Source organism: Lonchura striata, chromosome 4, assembly GCF_046129695.1.
Source record: "Lonchura striata isolate bLonStr1 chromosome 4, bLonStr1.mat, whole genome shotgun sequence".
NCBI classification, from domain to species: Eukaryota; Metazoa; Chordata; class Aves; order Passeriformes; family Estrildidae; genus Lonchura; species Lonchura striata.
In genome coordinates this window covers 34,949,984-34,968,592 of record NC_134606.1, presented here as the reverse complement: position 1 = coordinate 34,968,592, position 18,609 = coordinate 34,949,984, and the positions used below count along the sequence as shown (strand labels likewise).

Genomic DNA, 18,609 nt, shown 5'->3' with positions numbered 1-18,609 from the left:
TTGTTTTGAAACAGACCTAACCTTAGAACATAAGCCTCATACAGACAAGTATAACAATTCTTTTGCATGCCAAATACTGCATGGTAACAGGCAAGATTTTCCAGATAGCTTTTATTCAAATTTAAGATGTCAAAAAGGCAACAATAATAATTTTGGAATAAATTCTGTAGGCAAAACTTTAAAAAATAAAATCAGTTTATCAGATTCTGTTCCACTTTATGTGAAAGCTATGTGCCATTAGCTGACACTTTCTCATCAGTCACTCATTCTGGACAGCCTTTTTGATCCTATAGAACTGGACTTTCAGCAGTGATGTCTCCTCACTTTAAAGACAATAAACAAGTTAACACTTTAGTCCTCTTTCCCTGCTACAGTTTGCTGCCAAGGTAGTGGTAACAAAGAAAGCAAGAAATCCAAAAGCAGCTGTTGCCTTTTTAGAGAATGAGTGCACTGAGCTGTCTGGTGAATCACTGATAGAATATTTATGTGTATTATCTCATCTTTCTTGCTTGCAATTTCTTTATCACCACAGCTGACATTACATCTTTGAATAAGTCAAGCCTGTCTTCATGTATCCGGGTTGTGTAATTTATTCATTGTTTCTGTAGTATTTCTAAAATCCTAATAATCTTTTAAGACAACACCTATATTACACATTTGATGAACTTTTCATTCCCCTGAGCATCATTACTCACACATTCAAAAATGCAGGTGCTGGGATATTCTTCTGTGATCATTCAAGATCACTCCCCTTCAACACACTAAATCACTCCACTTATAAATACTGCTGTGGTTAACATCACCCTGCTTCACCTCATGTTTTACCAAGCTAGTGTTTCCTGATTTTATCCCAATAACTATCTCACTCTTGCTGCCTCACTTGGCATACGTTTCCTTTAGCCTGCCTTCCAATTCCTCTTGAAAAATAGTTATAGATAACCTACAGACATATTATTGTATTCTGTTAAAAAGACCCAAACCAAATCAACCAAACAACAAAAAAAAAACAAACCCTCCTGCCTGTTGCATTGCACAAAGCCACAGATTACAAACTTAAATACATTAAGTAGCAGTAGAGAAGACCTTTATATATTCTGATCTAGTACTATGTTTTCTTACCTCTGTTGAAGCGTGATTTCTTAGTCACAGGACAAACAGCTACCTGTGAATGCTGGTCCAAGTCTGGTATCTGTACTCTCACCTCCCTGAACTACAAGTAGCTGTTTCCTGGCTAAAACAAACTCTTGCATGGGTCATTACAACTGCTCTTAACTTAGAAACCTGAGAAGCTGGAGAGACTCAACATAATTTGACTTTCTTACTGACTCTTGGGTTTGGTTTTTTGAATAATCTGTTAATTATTTAATTAAACTAATTATTAATAGATTTATTTCCAAGCCACTGTTTATGATCTATGTTTTGATGAGCAAATTAAATAAATTAAACTCAAATAGAATACAATCTATGTTTAGGAACATGTTAGAAAACATCCAGACTTAAACAGATTGAAACCACTGAGGAAAATGCTTAACACCTTTAAGAAATTTGTTCTACCCACTCACCTTATTCAAAATGTCAATTCATTCCAGTTTGGCTTCTAGTTATTGACTCTTCATCAAAGCAACTCTTATTCTATTATGTATTTTTGACCTCCTAAATATTTATACCTTATAAAATAATCACTCAAATCTCTAAATTAATGAAGTTTTAAAATTGAGTGTTTTAATAACTTAAAATCAGTTTCCAGAGACAGAAAGTTCTGTGACATTTTTCATTCAAAATCACACACACACAAAAAATCAATATGCTATTTCTATGGAATGCCAATTAACTCTCTATTTTCCCCTTCCATTCTATTTTACATGTACCTCTGGCACATGAAAATGTAAAAAAAGATTTGTAAGTTAAAGGTTCCCTAAAAACAAGCCTTTAAAAAAAAAGCATTTAAAATATGAAAATATAGATTGAGAGAGAAATGTTGTCTCCTAATTATTTACAAAGATACTTTTAGCTTTTGTTTTAAAAATAAATTGATTTTGCTGATGGTTTCTTTAACTCTCAATTGGACTGCAGCTCTTTCATCAAGAAAATCCCACACATGCTATTCTTCAGGTTTAAATCATCTTGTTCTAGTGGGTAGAAAGATGAATTTAGTAAAATTGTCTTTGTGAAAAATAATGGCAGCTCCCTTGCAGAATGCATTCTGCTACTACCATGCATAGTTCGCCTAGCCTAACTGTGAAAACGTCCAAGCAGTATTTTAAATCTGAATTATATAGGCTTGCTCACAATGTGAAAGGAAAGACAAGCCTCATACTTACTGAGTTTGTGCTGCTGGCAAGGAACGCCTTATGATGGAGTGGACTTGTCTGTACACATCCAGCTTGGACATGCACCGGCAGGACGTGTGGTTGGCGAAACTGACGGTGACGGGCTTGGGGCCGTGGGACAGGGGCACCGTGATCTCAAACAGCTACAAAAGGCAAAGCAAAGCAAAAAACTTCTGTTAGAGACCCAGCTAAAACTAATGTAAGGACATACGAAAAACCTATCACAAATTTAAGTTCAGATATTTTTTTGTTTTATATTACAGCATTCAATTATACTGCTAAATAATTATTATGTGCAAAATGAATACAATAGCTACGGGTGTGTTAATTAACATTTTTAGTGTTAAACCCTGTCACATGTCAGTTTGCTTACTATAACATTTAATATGCTAGAGGAAAATGTTCGAAGAACTCATATTTCTAGAGGAGATAACTTCAAATTGGCAGTATTTAAAAAAATCCAAAATGAAATATTTGGAAGGTGCTTTGAAAAGCTGAAGAACAATATAAAGAAGACAGTAAGTTAGCACTTAATACATCAGTTGCACAATTAAAAAAGATTATGTAAAACAGCAGTATAGTAGACTTTGATCAAACCAGTTCTGGATGAATAACGTTTGAACTGCAGCATACTGCATTTTTTAAATTTTTTGTATTTGTATCTGCTCGAGTTATATGCCTATCCTGATGAAATATATCTTTAGCTATCCATATTTTTTTTTCAAAGTATTAAGAAATATCCACTACTGATAAAATAATCTGTATATGAATTAACAAAACCTTAATTTTAGTGGGAATTATAGTTCAACTGGTGAAAGAGGAAAAGTTCAGTGATACCTTGTAGTAAAATTGAACAAGTGATAACAGAAAAACAAAGAGACTCATTTCAGTTTTCAGTTACGGACATCTACTTTATCAAATTAAGTAGGTTTTGCTGTAAAACTCGAGTCTCCATAATCTCCTGAAAAGCTAGGACAAATACACTAGGTCAAAGTCTTAAAAGCTGGGTTTTGATACTGTTTAAGATGGGCAACAATGCACTGCTGCCTTTTAGGTGTTCAGTCATTCTTCCAAATACCTTTAAGAACATTTCTGCATCTTCTGGGGACTTTATTACCTTTAAAACTGGTGACTGTTTTTTTATTCCAGTTGCAGTTGATAAGATTGTATAAAATACTAATTTGTAGCTGAGATATATTGTCAGTGCTCTTTAAAAATCTGTAACTTTGGAGTATGTCATATACGAAGCATGCACATATAATCAGAATACTGATAATCAGAATCAAAATATAAAATACACTATTAAGGGACTCATTCACCTGCTAGAAAACTGATTCTTTTAAGATATATATGAATGACGGGCAGAACAAAGAGTATGAACTTAATTAAAATATTACACATGAAGGAGAATCTTGTTTTTTCTGTTCTCTCATGACAGTATGACCTTGCTTTTCTGAAGCCGAAATAAAAAGAGAACTGAAAAATCTTAGAAAACTAAATAAGCATGAGTCTGTGAATGGACCTAACTGCAGTGGAAGACAAGTGCATATTCTTCCTGTATTCTTCAGTAGATCAATTTTCCATGCTGCAAAGCATAGCAGACTCCAGACCACTAGGGATGGCAGCATGGGACAACTGTTACATTTCCAAAGGACCTAAAAGAGGTATTCAGCTTCAGAAGATTCACATTTCACAAAACCAGCTGAGCTGTATCAATCATGGTAATGGAAAAGGAAATGATGGTGAACATGAATTAATCTTAATTTACATTTATCCTTCCACTTAAGCTGTGAAAGGTATCCATTATGAGATGAATATTGCTAACAACTATTCCCATCAACACTTCAGTGGTTCAGTGAGAAAAAAGTCTAGTTAAAAACCATAAAGGTAGACTAGCTTCCTTAATCTCCTCAAATTGTCTTCAGTTTGCCCAGATAAATCCTCTTAATGGTAATGTATTCTACCTCACCCAATAGTTGTTACTGTTTATTCAGTGAAACTATTTTAAGTGAATAAACTCTCAACATGCCTCACTTATGTTCAAATCTTCATCTAAGTAAAACATTTCAGATTATGTAAAACCTGACCATAAACAATGCTTCATAGTTTTGATAACATCTACTTTTTTTTTTTTCTCTCCTTCCTCATCCAACAGAACAATAAGCTCAACATCTGCTGTCACTATAGGGCATGTCTGGCAAATGTCAATACATAGAAAGGGTATTTCTATGAAAAATGCCTCGTAACATCTATGTATGAGGCTGGTTCTCAATTCTTTTTCTGGCACCACTGTTGGCTGTGGCTACTATTGCTGCTACCCACATGGTCCAAATGGGTAATTCTTCTTGTAGACCAAATGGCTTATATTTCTGTTTGATCCCTCATTCGCTAAAATATTGGATTTACTGCATTCTTAGAAGCCCAAATCTTCTCTTCCTTTGCAACTTTAAATTATGATAAAAAATCAGACTAATTCACTCTAAAGGGAAAAGCCATGTCCTTCAGGCTAAAGACAGAAATTCAGTACCAAAGACTACAACAAATTAACTTCAGTATCCAGAAGAACATAAGATCTGACAACAGTAGGAATTAGAGAAGTCTTTGAAAAGTGGAGAGCATTTATTGCTCTGAAAAATGTTAGTAGCTGTAATAAATAAAGCAGTAATTTATGAGTATTGCTCTAGTCAGAGGCAAATAAAAGAAAAATACAGACTCAACTTGCCCACGCTGTCCTGTACCTTTTTGCCACCAACACTGCTTTGTCAGTAAACCAGTAGAAAGCAACAACAGAAGCAATGAGCAATTGTATAACTAAAGAGTAATGTATATAACAAAAAGAAAACCAAAAAAACAAAAAACAAACCAAAAGACCAAACCAACCAACCAAACCCAAAAAAACCCCCAGATAATCACAAGGCTCCGTCCTCCTCCTGAAAAGCTGCTAATTGTAAACGTAAGTCAGTTACACATTGTTAATCTCAGAGTATAGCACATACTAACAGGAGCTCTGTGTAATTGAAGAACAATTGAAAGCCATTAATAATTAATCCATTTAATAAGAATTCAATACCTGCCATACAGCCAGTCTAAAGCTGTTTTACCACAGAAAACCAGATAGCAGGTCTTCCACACCATTTCTAGGGTTTCTCTTGCAAGTACTGTCCACAACCTAGAACTTAATATGATTTTAACCTTAGAAAAAAAGAAAAAATCTAACAGAAGATGGGAATCTCTGAATGTGTTGACAAAAAGTGCTATCAGAACTCCCGAAAAAGCAATTTAATATATATTCCTTCTCACTGATTCTTAGAAACATAGAATAGTTTAGCTTGGAAAGGACCTTAGAGATCATCTAATTAGACCCCCCCTGCCATGGGGAGGGACACCTTTCACTAGACCACGTTACTCAAAGCCCCAAAAGGCATGCCATTTTGATCCATGGCCTTGATGGTGTCTTCTTTACACTAAAAGGACTTCATAGCTTACTTACCAGAAAAACTGAGGGTTTTTATACAAAGCATTTCTTTGCTTCAGTAGCTAAATTAATTTATTCAGCACTATCATCATATGTGCCAATATCCGTTGTATCAGCACACATAAAATTATTAATATGCTCACTGACTTCTGAAATATATCAAAACTGTTATTGTGTGGGAAGGCCATCATTCTAGATACTTTTCAAATACAGGATTTATGTATGTTTTTTCCCCAAGATTTACATTAACTATCTCATGTTCTTCTGATGGCCTGTGGTTTATTTTGGCACGTTTCCCTTAAATTGACTGAGTCTAAGTTTCCATCACTTGTGATCTTTGCACTTTCTAAAGTGTCAGTAAGGCCAGCCAAATATAACCAGTGTAACACAGTACAATGTGTCTAGAGAGATTTTTAAACTAAGGACATAAGACCGATTTCAAAACTAAACATCTCCATATTGAAAAGAATGAAAATGAACTATTTGAGAAATGGCATATCGTCATTATTTTACTGTTGAGCTTTCTTGAAAAACTATTTCAAGGTTTATGTGGGATACAAAACCAGCTATTTGACAATAAAGCCATATTTATTTAATATGCTTGGGTTCCTTATACTAAATTTTTCTATTTTAATCCCTTTATTTTCCCAGAAATATTAACAAAAAAACTTTGGAACTTATATATACCCCACTATTAAAAGTACCTACTATATCACTACAATAGTTAGTCTAACAGAAAAATGCATGGGAAAAGGTTGAAATACTAATGTTGAAAACAACAGAATATTCTTGTGGCGTATCTCTGAATTGTGAAAAAGAACACCACATACATCCCAAACTGGGCAAACAATTTCAAGATGTTAACTTGTTTCCTGTGAGAAAATCTCCTCTAAATCTAATTTTGATCTGCTTGGATAGATGTTTTCCCTTGAGGCACTATAACTGTAATAATGAAATAAGATGATTTAGGACCTTTACAACAAGTGATCTGAAAAAAGCCAAAAAAATGTCCTTCCTGACAGCCAAGAGGGAGAATGGGATGAAACAGCTCTTTGACATCTCTCCCTTGCTTCCCTTCAACCTATGAGCAAGTGCCTGTAGGTGGGGCATAGAAAAGCGCTGCTGAGGGACAGGCTATAACTGCACTAGGTAGTTCCACAATCTTTGTAAGCATTGTTGAATTATGTGTGCCATGGAAACAGAGAACAGCTGTTTGATAACAAATCAGAGAAAAAACCCAAACAACCACACCACAAAATGAAAACCCAACCAGTCACATCTCCCACAGATCCTTACGAGGCAAACCACCACTTAAAAAATGGGCTGTTGGAGGCAGGAGAGGACCTGCTACACTTTGTGAATTAGCCTAGGGAGTCTTCAAATATTGTGACAGATCTTGTACTGCATCTTAATTAAGAAGTTGTCTCATATCTCAATCCTGGTTGTATAAACATCCCTTAACAACTACAAAAACAGGGTTTGGGAAAAAGTGGTATTAAAGGAAGCAGAATATGTTTCTATTTTTGACCTTGCTCTGGACCACAAGGTAATCTGGGAACATCTGACCTGGTCCACTCTTCTGGAAATCAATTATTTGCCCCCTATAAAAATAATTTCTGTGCTTTATTTTTAATTAATTTTGATGGAAGCTGATATAATCTTTCTTTATATTTTAATGTCTGGAACCAATGCTAGTGCTTGCCCTCACAGTAAGAACTCCAGCTAAAAAATTAATTTCTCATTAAATGCAGGGTGAACAGTATGAAGTAATCTTACAGAGCTTATGCACAAAAAAATAAAGCTAAAAATTGGTGAATCATGATAAAACTATTAGCACTCATGTCTTTCAGGAAACAAGAAAAATTGTGGCAAAAGTAGATGCGTAGGGTACCTGAATTCCACAGAAGGTCTTGAATCCAATACTTTTTTTCTTCCTAATTCTCATCTGATATGGCTTAAATTGTAGTCACATAAATTTAAAAAAATTGAGATGGTGACAGATGAAGATATATAGCTATAGGTCTGTTCCTTTATTAAGGTTTCTTTTAAAACTGCATTCTGGCAAGGACCAGATAAAACTGGAAATCAGAAGCAAGACAGAAAACTCATAGATACAATTGCTTGCTTTTACAGGATAAGTAAGAAAACAAAACAGTATTATTGCCTCATCTTTCTAATAAGACCTTTAAGATTTTCCTTTTCAGTCTCTCAAATCTTTAACTACTCCTACGTCGTATCATCACCAATAGCATCACGAACTTCAAAAGGAAACTCAGTGCTAAACATTTTCTCCTGTGTAAAAAATTACTTTACTCAACAGATGTGAACAGTAAGATGAAGAGAAAGATATGATTTAGTCCAAACTGACTTAGCTCAAAAACTAGGAAATTTGTGTTATGTGGACAGCTCTCTCTGTGATGAAATAATCCTTTATTTTGGTAAGCTGAAATTTACCAATGTGTGAAAAAAAAAAAAAGTCCCACTTCTTGGGTTTTAAAATGAAAATTATATTTGCATCTTTCAAGCAAGTGGAATTGAGACAATGGTTTCTCCTAATAATGAGAAAAACAGTAAGGCTTAAACAAAGTCAGTGTTGTTATCCTCATTTAAGCTATTTGAGCTACATTACTCCTGTGCTGCATGGCTGTCTACCAGTAGCCTAAATTTAGGACTGAAAATTCTTGGAAGTATATACCATTTCAGACAGACAGATTTGGTGAGAAATGAGAGCAGAAAGTGCACTCTACAAAATTAATGGGTTTTACTGTTTTCTTTGCGTTCCCTTTTCCTAATTCCCCCCAGAAGAGGCTTAGAGCACTAAGAATTTTTTTGATAAAGGAATGACATTTCTAAGGGCTTCAGTTTTATAACTGGCTATGCAGTTTTTGGTCTTCATTATAAATATGTACTGCATCTTCAGCTAGATGAATCCTCTTGAAAAAGGAAGCAAAATTTACACTAAAAAATTAAAAAGCCTACAACCAACAAAACCACTAACAAATACCAAATAACAGGAAAATACTCTAGGAAATTCTTTTAAGTATGACTATTTTTACATTATTTTTGAGGGAAATATTGAAAGATAATTGTAATAATTCCTATATATACTTAGAATAATGTAGCACATGCTGCTTTAAAGGCAGCTCACAGGGTCAGTACATGATCTCTGCACACTCCTACCTAATCACTAACCCTGAACTTGAAGAACAAAACCTGCACATATACTCAAAGAAGATGGTTTACAAGAAAACAAATAGACACATAATGATAATATGTCTTAAAATAGCAAAACACCCTACCTAAAAGGCTTTATTTGAAACATGTATCCTGCCTCCTGAACATGTCCTGCAGCAGTCTACACTAATAAAATTACATGCTAGTTTTCCATGGAGTGCTTGCCCCATACAGACATAAGATAGATGGGAAAGAAAAAAAAAAAAAAAAAAAAAAAAAAAAAAAAAAAAAAAAAAAAGAGAGAGAATTAAGTTTTATGGATAGCCTCAAAAATGAGAATGGGAAATCATAATTTATTTTTTCCCCTGAAAAATAAAAATATTTTGGGGAAAAGAGAGTTAGATACTTTTTTTTTTTTCCAGGCAGTAGTGTCTTCAGTTGTTTTTCCTCTGTATTATGGAATCAACAATTTCCTTTGTCATAGTAGCAATACGAAGGTTTAAAATATTCATTAACATAAATGTATTTGCAAGGAGTACATGAACTGTAAAAGTGTGAGAACTTACTGTCTTGCTGATGTAATTTGTGCTGATATTCATACACTGAAGTCCTTCACTATTGCAGCAACCTCCACATCTGTAGATGGATACACATGGGGGTTTAAAGAAGGTGTTTGTAGTTGCTCCAAACTCTTTTCCCACATCCACACACACTTCACGTGGCGTGCACTGAGTTTTTCTCCATTCAGTATCAATACCTGCCAAGTTACAAGGAATTTCATGTTATAAAGTAACTGTTTAAAATCAAAACTATCCTGCAGCAAATTAGGATTCCTTTTTAAACTTCCAAACCAGAAGATTAAATTCTAGAGTCACACCCTTTAGTCAGTGAAATACATATCTCTATGTTACCTTCTAGCTGATTTTTCTCCTCCATAGGGACATGACATATCGTCATGGAGCAGATGAAAAGTCACAGTGGAGCTAAACGGGAACAGGCAGGGAAGACCTTAAAGCACAGGATCATAGCCTGACTTGTGTTGGAAAGGACCTTTAAAGGTCACCTGCCACCTAGACCAACCCTCTTGTAATGAGCAAGGACATCTTCAAGCAGATCAGATTGCTCAGAGCCCCATCCAAACTTGAATGACTTTGGATGGTTCAAGGGATGAGGCATCTACCACCCCACTGGGCAACATGTTCCAGTAATTCACCATCCTTATAGTAAAAGTTTTCTTCCTTTTATCTAGTGTCAATCTACTTTCTTTAGTTTAAAATTATTACCCTTGTCCTACCACAACGGGACCTGCTAAAACATCTCTCCTCATCTTTCTCATAGACCCCTTTAAGAACTGTAAGAATTCCTGGGAGTTCTGTAAGAACTGCTGTAAGAACTCCTGGGAGTCTTCTCTCCTCCAGGCTGAGCAGCCCCAGCTCTCTCAGCCCACCTTCATAGGAGAGGTGCTCCAGCCCTCTGAATGTCCTTACAGCCCTCTTCTGGACCTGCTCCAACAGGTCCACATCCTTCTTGTGCTGGGGCCCCCGAGCTGGATGCTGTGGACACACAGTGCTACTGATGGGTCTCACTAGAGCAGAGGGAGGGACAGCATCAGCTCCCTCAAACTGCTGGCCAGCAGCTAAAGCTGCTTGTGTCCTTCCTTCACCTGGGGCAAGTCTCATCTTGAGTAAAATCTGCACTTTAGTTCTGCACACTTCTGCAAAGTAATTCTAACCAGCCCCACACAGTACTTCACTGGGATATATTAGAATTTTTAAATTTTATACACTTAATGTGAAATTCATTTAAATACATGTTTAGTTTTTTAACTAGAAGGGTGTAATTTAAAGCAAAAGTATTTAGCAATTATGTACCGCATGTGATTTAATCTGATGGATGATTTTTGTGCCCAGATTATTCACACAAATTTCGGCAACGACTTTGTATCATGTTATACAACATTTTACTAAATATAATCTTACACTAAACATCCCTGAGACTTACAGCTGTAAGTTTATTCCCTTTTGGCACTAGATTTTGGTAAGCTATTCAACAAAAATGGAAATTTTGCCTTATGTGTACTTTAAACTCTCCATTAAGGTACATGATTTCCAATATCATGTCCAAAAATACACCTCCTGCTATAAATCCTGCATTCTCTCCCTATAAGCACTGACTTAAACTGTAAGTTAATATATTTTCATCCAAGCTATCTGAAACACTGAAAGGTATTCAAACACACTGGTTTGAAAACTGCTTTGCTTGTTTTAGCACAACATCATTACAACTATCTTCTTGTAACATGAAAGAGCTACAAGTGGATTATTTGGCATTCCAAAGCCATAACGCATAAGAGAAGAAAGCACTACCAGCCGTGATGCAACAGCAGAAAATGAGAAGAAATATTTCAATGAGCCCAACTATTAGCATCCTTTTTGATTTCTGCAAAATTGTTACAGCCTCTATGAAGTAGGACTCCTTATTCTTGAAGACAAGCACTTCACTCTCTCTGCTGAGCTGAGAAAGCACTTTTATACAATGGACATACATAAAATATCCCTGCAGAGTAATTTGTTCCGTTATGAAAGGCTGACTATCAAAGATTTTACATTATAGAGAACACATCCTATCAAAGTGCTGATGCTGGTTTACTGACAATGCTTAGCTTTTAAAGTGTTTTTGACACAATTGAAAAGCCTTCAGATTTTCATTTTCTGTGTGTTGGAATGAGGATTATGTCCTGTACTTACTTTTCAGGATCTCTGCATTATAGTGTGCTGCAGCAAATTTCAGAGAATCATCTGATCTTGTGTCAAAGCTGGAGTGCTCCCTGTTGTGTTGCCAACCTCCTCTCCTCAACTGACATTTGAATATTTTCCAGTATTCTGGGTAAAGTACTGTCATGAGCTCATCCACACTGGACACTGACCGCAACTGCTCTTCCAGGTCTTTGCTTCCGTGAGCCTGCCAAAGTAACATGCAAGATTAATTACTTTCCCTGGTACACAAGGGTTGCTGGGAACTAGCCTGAAAAGCAAGTCATACAATGTAAAATAAAGGGGTCCTCATTATAAACACTGCTTCTCTCGCTCAATGTCAACATTACTATATTGACAAACAATAAAATGTTTTGCTTCTTCCACCACTTCTTTATCACCCTTGTAGTTCAAAATATCTATGTGAGAAAGGAGCTATAGAATTAAGCCTATACAAGTACAGTTTGCAGATTATTTAAAAAAATGCATTTTTATCTTAGAAAGATCAGGTTTTGTGATAAAATTTTGAATGATTGAACCCCAAAATATTTACATGATGTTCATGTTATTGAATATCATATACTACTAAAGTAAGACTGAGTTTTTCCTCTTTACTCCCTTATTCCTGGAAAATCAAAATACCCAGAAATGCAAAATCAGTCAAAAAAAAAAAAGAAAAAAAAAAACCAAAAAACCTAAACCAGAAAACCAAACAAAACACCAAACCAAGAAACTAAATAATGTAATGTTGTACCTTTCTAGAGAAAATCTTAAAAAGCAAATTTTATTATAAAGCACTAATTCCTAAATCAGTAGGACATGAGGACTTAGGTCCATTGAAGAATCTAGATCTCACATGCCCTTGCTGCTTCAGGGGTAGCCACAAATCCCATAATCTTGCTTTCTTATTCTCTGGCCTTTACACAAACTCATTGTAACTGTAGTTTTCTAAATGACTGAGGTTGACATTTCAGTTTATCGCTTACCAGGAAGATTCCTCTGTTTCTCTTAGATGAAACATACTGCATCAAAACACTGGTTTTTATCCCCTGCCCACCTTTTTCATTCATGGATTGCTGACTTCCCAAACAGAGGGGCAGTATGGAGAAAGAAGAGTACTGAAGAACCTTTAGCCACCTTCTCAGCCTACATGGCCCTTAGATGGCAGTATAAGACACAAAATACAGAGGTACACTAGTACAAAATGCATCAGCTGGCTGGAGACTCTCTACAGTTTACTACAAAATTGTTGCTCTACTCAAAAAGCCTATAGGAACATAAAACGTCTAAATGTAGAAATGCCAAGCTATATGAACTGAAATTAATGATTTCTTATCCAACTCCACCACTAACAAAAAATAAACTCCTTCAGTTCAGTGATTTTGAACATTACGTGAGTAAAACAGGTAGCTCGGAACTAGCCCAGCTGAATCAAAACTGTTCCTTGTCTCACAAACAGCTGCAAGGGTATAAAACGGCATGTATAATTTTATCTACTCCCTCATCTGCTGTCAAATGCAGCAGAAACACCTCAGGAGAAGGCAAATTCACAGACCTCATTTCTGTAAACACAGTTATATCCAGAACTGTGAAGAGGATGAGGCACTGGACCAGGTCACCCATGGAAGTTATAGATTATCCAGTCCCTGGAATTGTTCAAGGGCAGGCTGGATGTAGCTGTGAGCAACCTGGTGTAGTGAAAGATACTGCCCCCTGTCCATGGCAGGGGACACAGAGTTAAGATGATCTTTAAGGTCCCCTTCAACTCAGGCCACTCTGTGATTCTATTATTCTAATACCAATTGTAAATTCAATGAGTTTGACAAAGTGTTATGAATTTCAAAAAAATGTTTTTACTTAAGCCTCACTAATCACAGTGTCCTTGCAGATCACTGTCCTGTGAGGTTTCAACAACCAAGCTATCGTCTCAGGAATGCTCCCATGCATATCTTCATCTCTTTCCTTGTCACTATAGGAAGGGCCATCCCTGACCCAAGCCATGCATCAAGCAGTTTCCAAGAGCTTTGACACCAAATTTAATGGTAACACAGAAAATTTCACTCCCTATCACCCCTGCTCACCTTGCAGGATGTCACTCAGGGTCTCAATCAGTGGGTCACAGACAAAAATCCAAGCTTAACAAACAACAAATTTGGCGACTTGCTGCTTGCACCTTCTGAGAGGTGAGAGGCGCAGGGCTTGAGCAGCCTCACTCCTGCCAGACTGTTTCCTAAGGGTGCTGCTGCCCTTGAGTAATGGGAAACAAGCTGCTGCACCAGCACAATGCCAGCACTGCAGATGAACGTCTGCCACGTGATGGGAATACGCATGGCACAGCACGTATATCCTGTCACAAGGCTGGAAGCCAGGCTATTATGTAAAAGGCACAGGAATAAAACCTCTAGTTAGCCATCCAGTAGCTGATCCTAGGAAGTCCTAGCAGATCATGGGGGTAACATAGAAAGAGAATTCAACCAAAGCTTTGCCACCTCTGATGAATCCTTCAAAGCCTGTACAGCCCACAGTAGACAAAACATTGGCTACTGCTGTTGCACATATTCAAAATAGAGGCCTAGAGCATCAGGAAAATAAGTAATGAAACTCAATATTACTTTGTTGATAAGAAGTCAGGCATGGAGCAAGAAAGTGAAATTGTTAGAAATAATGCATGCTGATTAATTCATCTTTGGTCAGGCAATCAAGTAGTGTCTTTCTAGCTGGACACAAAATTTTTTATACATGTATTAAATAAGTATGAATAAAACTCAAAATATGAAGAAATTAATGGCTTTAGTTAAGCATTGTATCAAATATAAGAAAGTCTTATTTTATCCATTTAGTATGGGTTATGGATATTCCATGGGCCATAGTGCCTACAGCCTGAGACAAGGCAGTCCTGGTTGTGTGTATAGATTAAGGAAGGAGAGGCTGGAGAGCAGCGCTCTGGAAAGGGACCTGGAGATCCTGGTTGATGTCAAGTTGAGTCAGCAGTGCCCTGGGAGGCCAACCCTGTCCTGGGGGACATCAGGCACAGCATCACCTGGGCAAGGGAGAGGATTGTCCCTCTCTGCTCTGCACTGGGGTGGCCTCACCTTGAATATTGTGTGCAGTTTTTGGTGCCTCAATATTAAAAAAAAAAAAAAAAAAAAAAAAAAAAAAAAAAAAAGTCAAGCTATTAGAGATCATCCAAAGGAGAACCACAAGGTTGGTGAGGGGTCTGAAGTGATTGAGAACACTTGGTTTGTTCAGTCTAAAGGAGACTGAGGAGATACATCATTGTGGTCTTCAACATCCTCACAAGGGGAAGCAGAGGGGCAGACATCAATCTCATCACAAAACCAGTGACAAGATTTGAGGAAATGGCATGAAGCTGAGCTGGGGGATGTTTAGTTTGGATTCAGGGAAAGGTTCTTCACCCAGAGAATGGTTGGGCACTGGAACAGGCTTCCCAGGGAAGTGGTCACAGCATTAAGCCTCTCTGAATTCAAGGGGTGTTTAGACAATGTTCTCAGGTACATGGTGGGACTCTTGGGACTGCTGTGTGCAGAGCCAGGAGCTGTACTTCAATGATCCTGATGGGTCCCTTATTCTATGATTCTCTGAGTACTCCCTTAATACAAACAAAAGGAAAACAATTTCTGGAGAAGATATATAAAATTACTTTAAAAAAATCAGCATTATTGCATCTGAAATATTTTCTGCTTAGCTTAATTTTGTTGTAAAGAGAGTTTTGATTCAAATTTATACCATGGAAAAACAATCACTAGAAGACTTTTGTTCTCTCCCCTTTTCCAATTTAGAAAGAAAAGGAGAAGGAAATTTATATATATATATGTACTATATACACTGCAGCTGGTTCCCAGAGTTAGGGGGAAAAAAAAAGAAAATATATGTTGATTTTTCAATATGCTTCCAGTGCTACCTTGAGATACAGATCAATTATCTCTTCCTTTACATCCATGTATTTTTTAACTGCAGCAAATCGCTCTTATCTGTGGAAAACTGTTTAGAGGAACATTTGTTTAAGGAACTTGTGATTTAATTTTGTAGAACAGCCAAACATCTTGTTGACATGAGCATCAAATGAAATCTTAAGTTCTGGATGATTACAAGAGTGTGTCCTGCATACTGGATAAGCATCAGATCATTAAGGATCATTAGAAAGAGTTTCTTACATTTTAAGGGAAGTATCAATCTGCTTCTGTAAATATAATAGTCTGGCAACATTTTTGATTTTGTGCAAATTTTGGTAATTTCCCAAAAATATACTGTCTTGGTTCACATCTTTTATTCTTTGCTTTCTTAATTATACATTGGCTTTTAGTGTGGGACACTGTATTTCCATTGCAAAACAATTTTGAGACTTAAACACATTTAGAATATATGACGACAAAGAAAGTAACATCAACAAAAATGTATTAGACATTAGAGGATCTCTCATTTTTCATTCTTCTTATGCAAATGCAGATTAGTGAAATCCAGAAAGAAATACAGCTTGTAGCTGCAATTACTGTCACCAAGCTAGTTATTCCCAAATATAAGTTCAAAGGGAGGAAAAAAAAGTAATAGAACACTGCTTAATGTTTTAATGGTAATGCATTCTGTAATCTATGTTCTACATTAAGAAGGAAGCAGGAAATAGAGCCAAGAATGATTGAGAACAGGAAGGAGTTTTCTCTATTCTACGCTTTTGATATTCTTGGCATTTTCAAGTCAGTTAAGGGATTGGGGTTTGAACTTTTTTTTTTTTTTAAACACCACTACTCCCTTCATAAGTGTTTGTCCTCTGGTTGACCATTCTACTATTTTTTGTAATTTTTACCTATTATCACTGTTGTCCTGCATGAACATCTGAAAATGCTAGAAGGTGTATTCTAGAAAAAGACACTAATTAAACCTTTGACTAGACAAACTCTACAAGATGATAGGTGATATTAAGAAAAATAACAACCTAAAAATACAAGTGTGAATGGAGAATACAATAAAGATACACTTCTCCATTTCATTAGTTTCACATTTTTCATGAGGAACAGGGAAAGTGACAAATACATATAAATAAAGGTGCAAAGCTTGATGACAAGTGCTCTCTTGCTATTATTTAACTTCAGAATATTTCATTCTATCCAAGTATTCTTTTCACAATGTGGCTTTCCATTACATGGTATTTCCAGTTTTTCAAAAAACCATGGCTTGCAAGAGAAAGGGCAGGATACCAAATAGGCTTTATATCCATTAACAAAGTCAAATGTATAATAGATTTTCCATGCATTACATTGCTTATCTTTCATATGTCCCCAGTGTTTGCCTCTATTATTAATAACAAAGGTCAGAACCCTTAATATTTGGCAGCATGCTTGACACACAATTGATGGTGCAATATGCTATAATGGTACCTTATATATCTGTTCTGTCTACAGTTGTCAGCTCATTTCATTTTCAAGGATTTTGTGGACAATTCTGAATAGGAAAATGCTGTCTATAAAGCCCTCTGTTTTAAGATGCTTATATTCTGTATTTATTCATTGACTGAAATGGGTTAAAATCAAGTATTTAAATCTGAATGTTGAAATTACTTGTAAGCAAATGGAAATATTGCAGAAGTATTTACAAACACTTCACTTGCATAATAATTTATTGCAGTTTCATGTATTTCAATGCTAGTATTTGTAGAAGTTTATGCCAGTAAAAAAAAAAAAAACAATTAATTAGAAATTGTAGCTATTGTTAAGAATTAAATTCAACTTTTATGTCCACTTCTATGGTCTTGCTGCAAAATCCCTGATTTCGACCTCCCATGCACCCATTTGTCACCAGCAAATTTGGATGACTGTAGTTGCAAACTTTTAAGTTACCATTCAATACAGTAATAAAACAGGGTCTTACAGAAGCCAAACAGTAACAGTGAACATAAATTTTATTTTACATCACTTCAAATAAGTAGAAAGACCACTGCAGTTAAAATGAACTAAATCAAAACATCATGACAACAGCAGAGAGATTAGAATCAGTCTCTGCTCCAAAGAGTTTACAAAGCACATCAGACAAATGTAAAAAGTAAGAATCAAAGTACAAAATAAATAAGTCTGAATTTATTTTGCTTTAAGTGATTTCTATTCACTATGGCATTTTAAATACTAAGAATAACATCAGGAAAAGAAAACAAATAAATGGGAGGAGTGAGGAATGTACAAAGTAGACAGGCAAGGAAAAATAAATAAGTTTGGGAAGAAATTCAAAATAATTTGCTAAGAAGGAAGAAAAAGACATTGGCTGCAAGGATAATCTTAAGACTACAGAAGTGTCACTGTTATATATCATGTCTTTTTTCTCTTGTTTTGAGAAGATCATAAAGTGCTAGAAAATCATCCTAGGCATATACTACTTAATATTGCTCCTCAAGTTTATAAGTATTTAGGCTGAGGTAGTCAGTAGTGTAAAATTTCTATGTTAAGGGAAATTACATTTCATGTATGTCAGCATTTTTAGGGCAATATTTTATCTAGATATTCTTAGACAATGCTGGAACATGCATCTAAGTTTATAGATTTGCACAAAGGTACTTACTTTAAGTCCTTTAGTCAAACATTTAGCTGCTGCTGAGGCTCTGAAACATGCTTCTTGGCTGGTACTTACTCTTCAAGTACCTGCATTCCTCAGTGGTTTTCAACCTTTGCTAAAAAAGTGCCAGTACTTTCACATATTCAATGGGAATTACTTATGAAAATACCCTTTTTCTAATCTGAGTTACCTGGGAAGCAGCGAGAAAAGAAAAAAAAATCTAGTCACTTTCTAGAGCAATTCTGTAGGCTGCTGCTTGATTGCTTTAGAAACTCATTTTGGACAGCTTGTTCTGACAGGTTTCTACAAACTTGGGCAA

The 18,609-nt window shown here is 35.9% G+C and overlaps 1 protein-coding gene across 1 annotated transcript in view; it reads right to left on the bottom strand.

Annotated features, from left to right (window-relative positions):
* VEGFC (vascular endothelial growth factor C) overlaps positions 1–18,609 on the bottom strand; it is a 69,460-nt gene that overhangs the window by 5,606 nt on the left and 45,245 nt on the right. The window contains exons 2-4 of the mRNA XM_021549410.3: positions 11,727–11,940; positions 9,546–9,736; positions 2,322–2,473 (exon numbers count right to left, since the gene is read on the bottom strand). Of these exons, the coding sequence (XP_021405085.1) occupies positions 2,322–2,473; positions 9,546–9,736; positions 11,727–11,940 (557 nt within the window). The remainder of the gene's footprint in view (positions 1–2,321; positions 2,474–9,545; positions 9,737–11,726; positions 11,941–18,609) is intronic.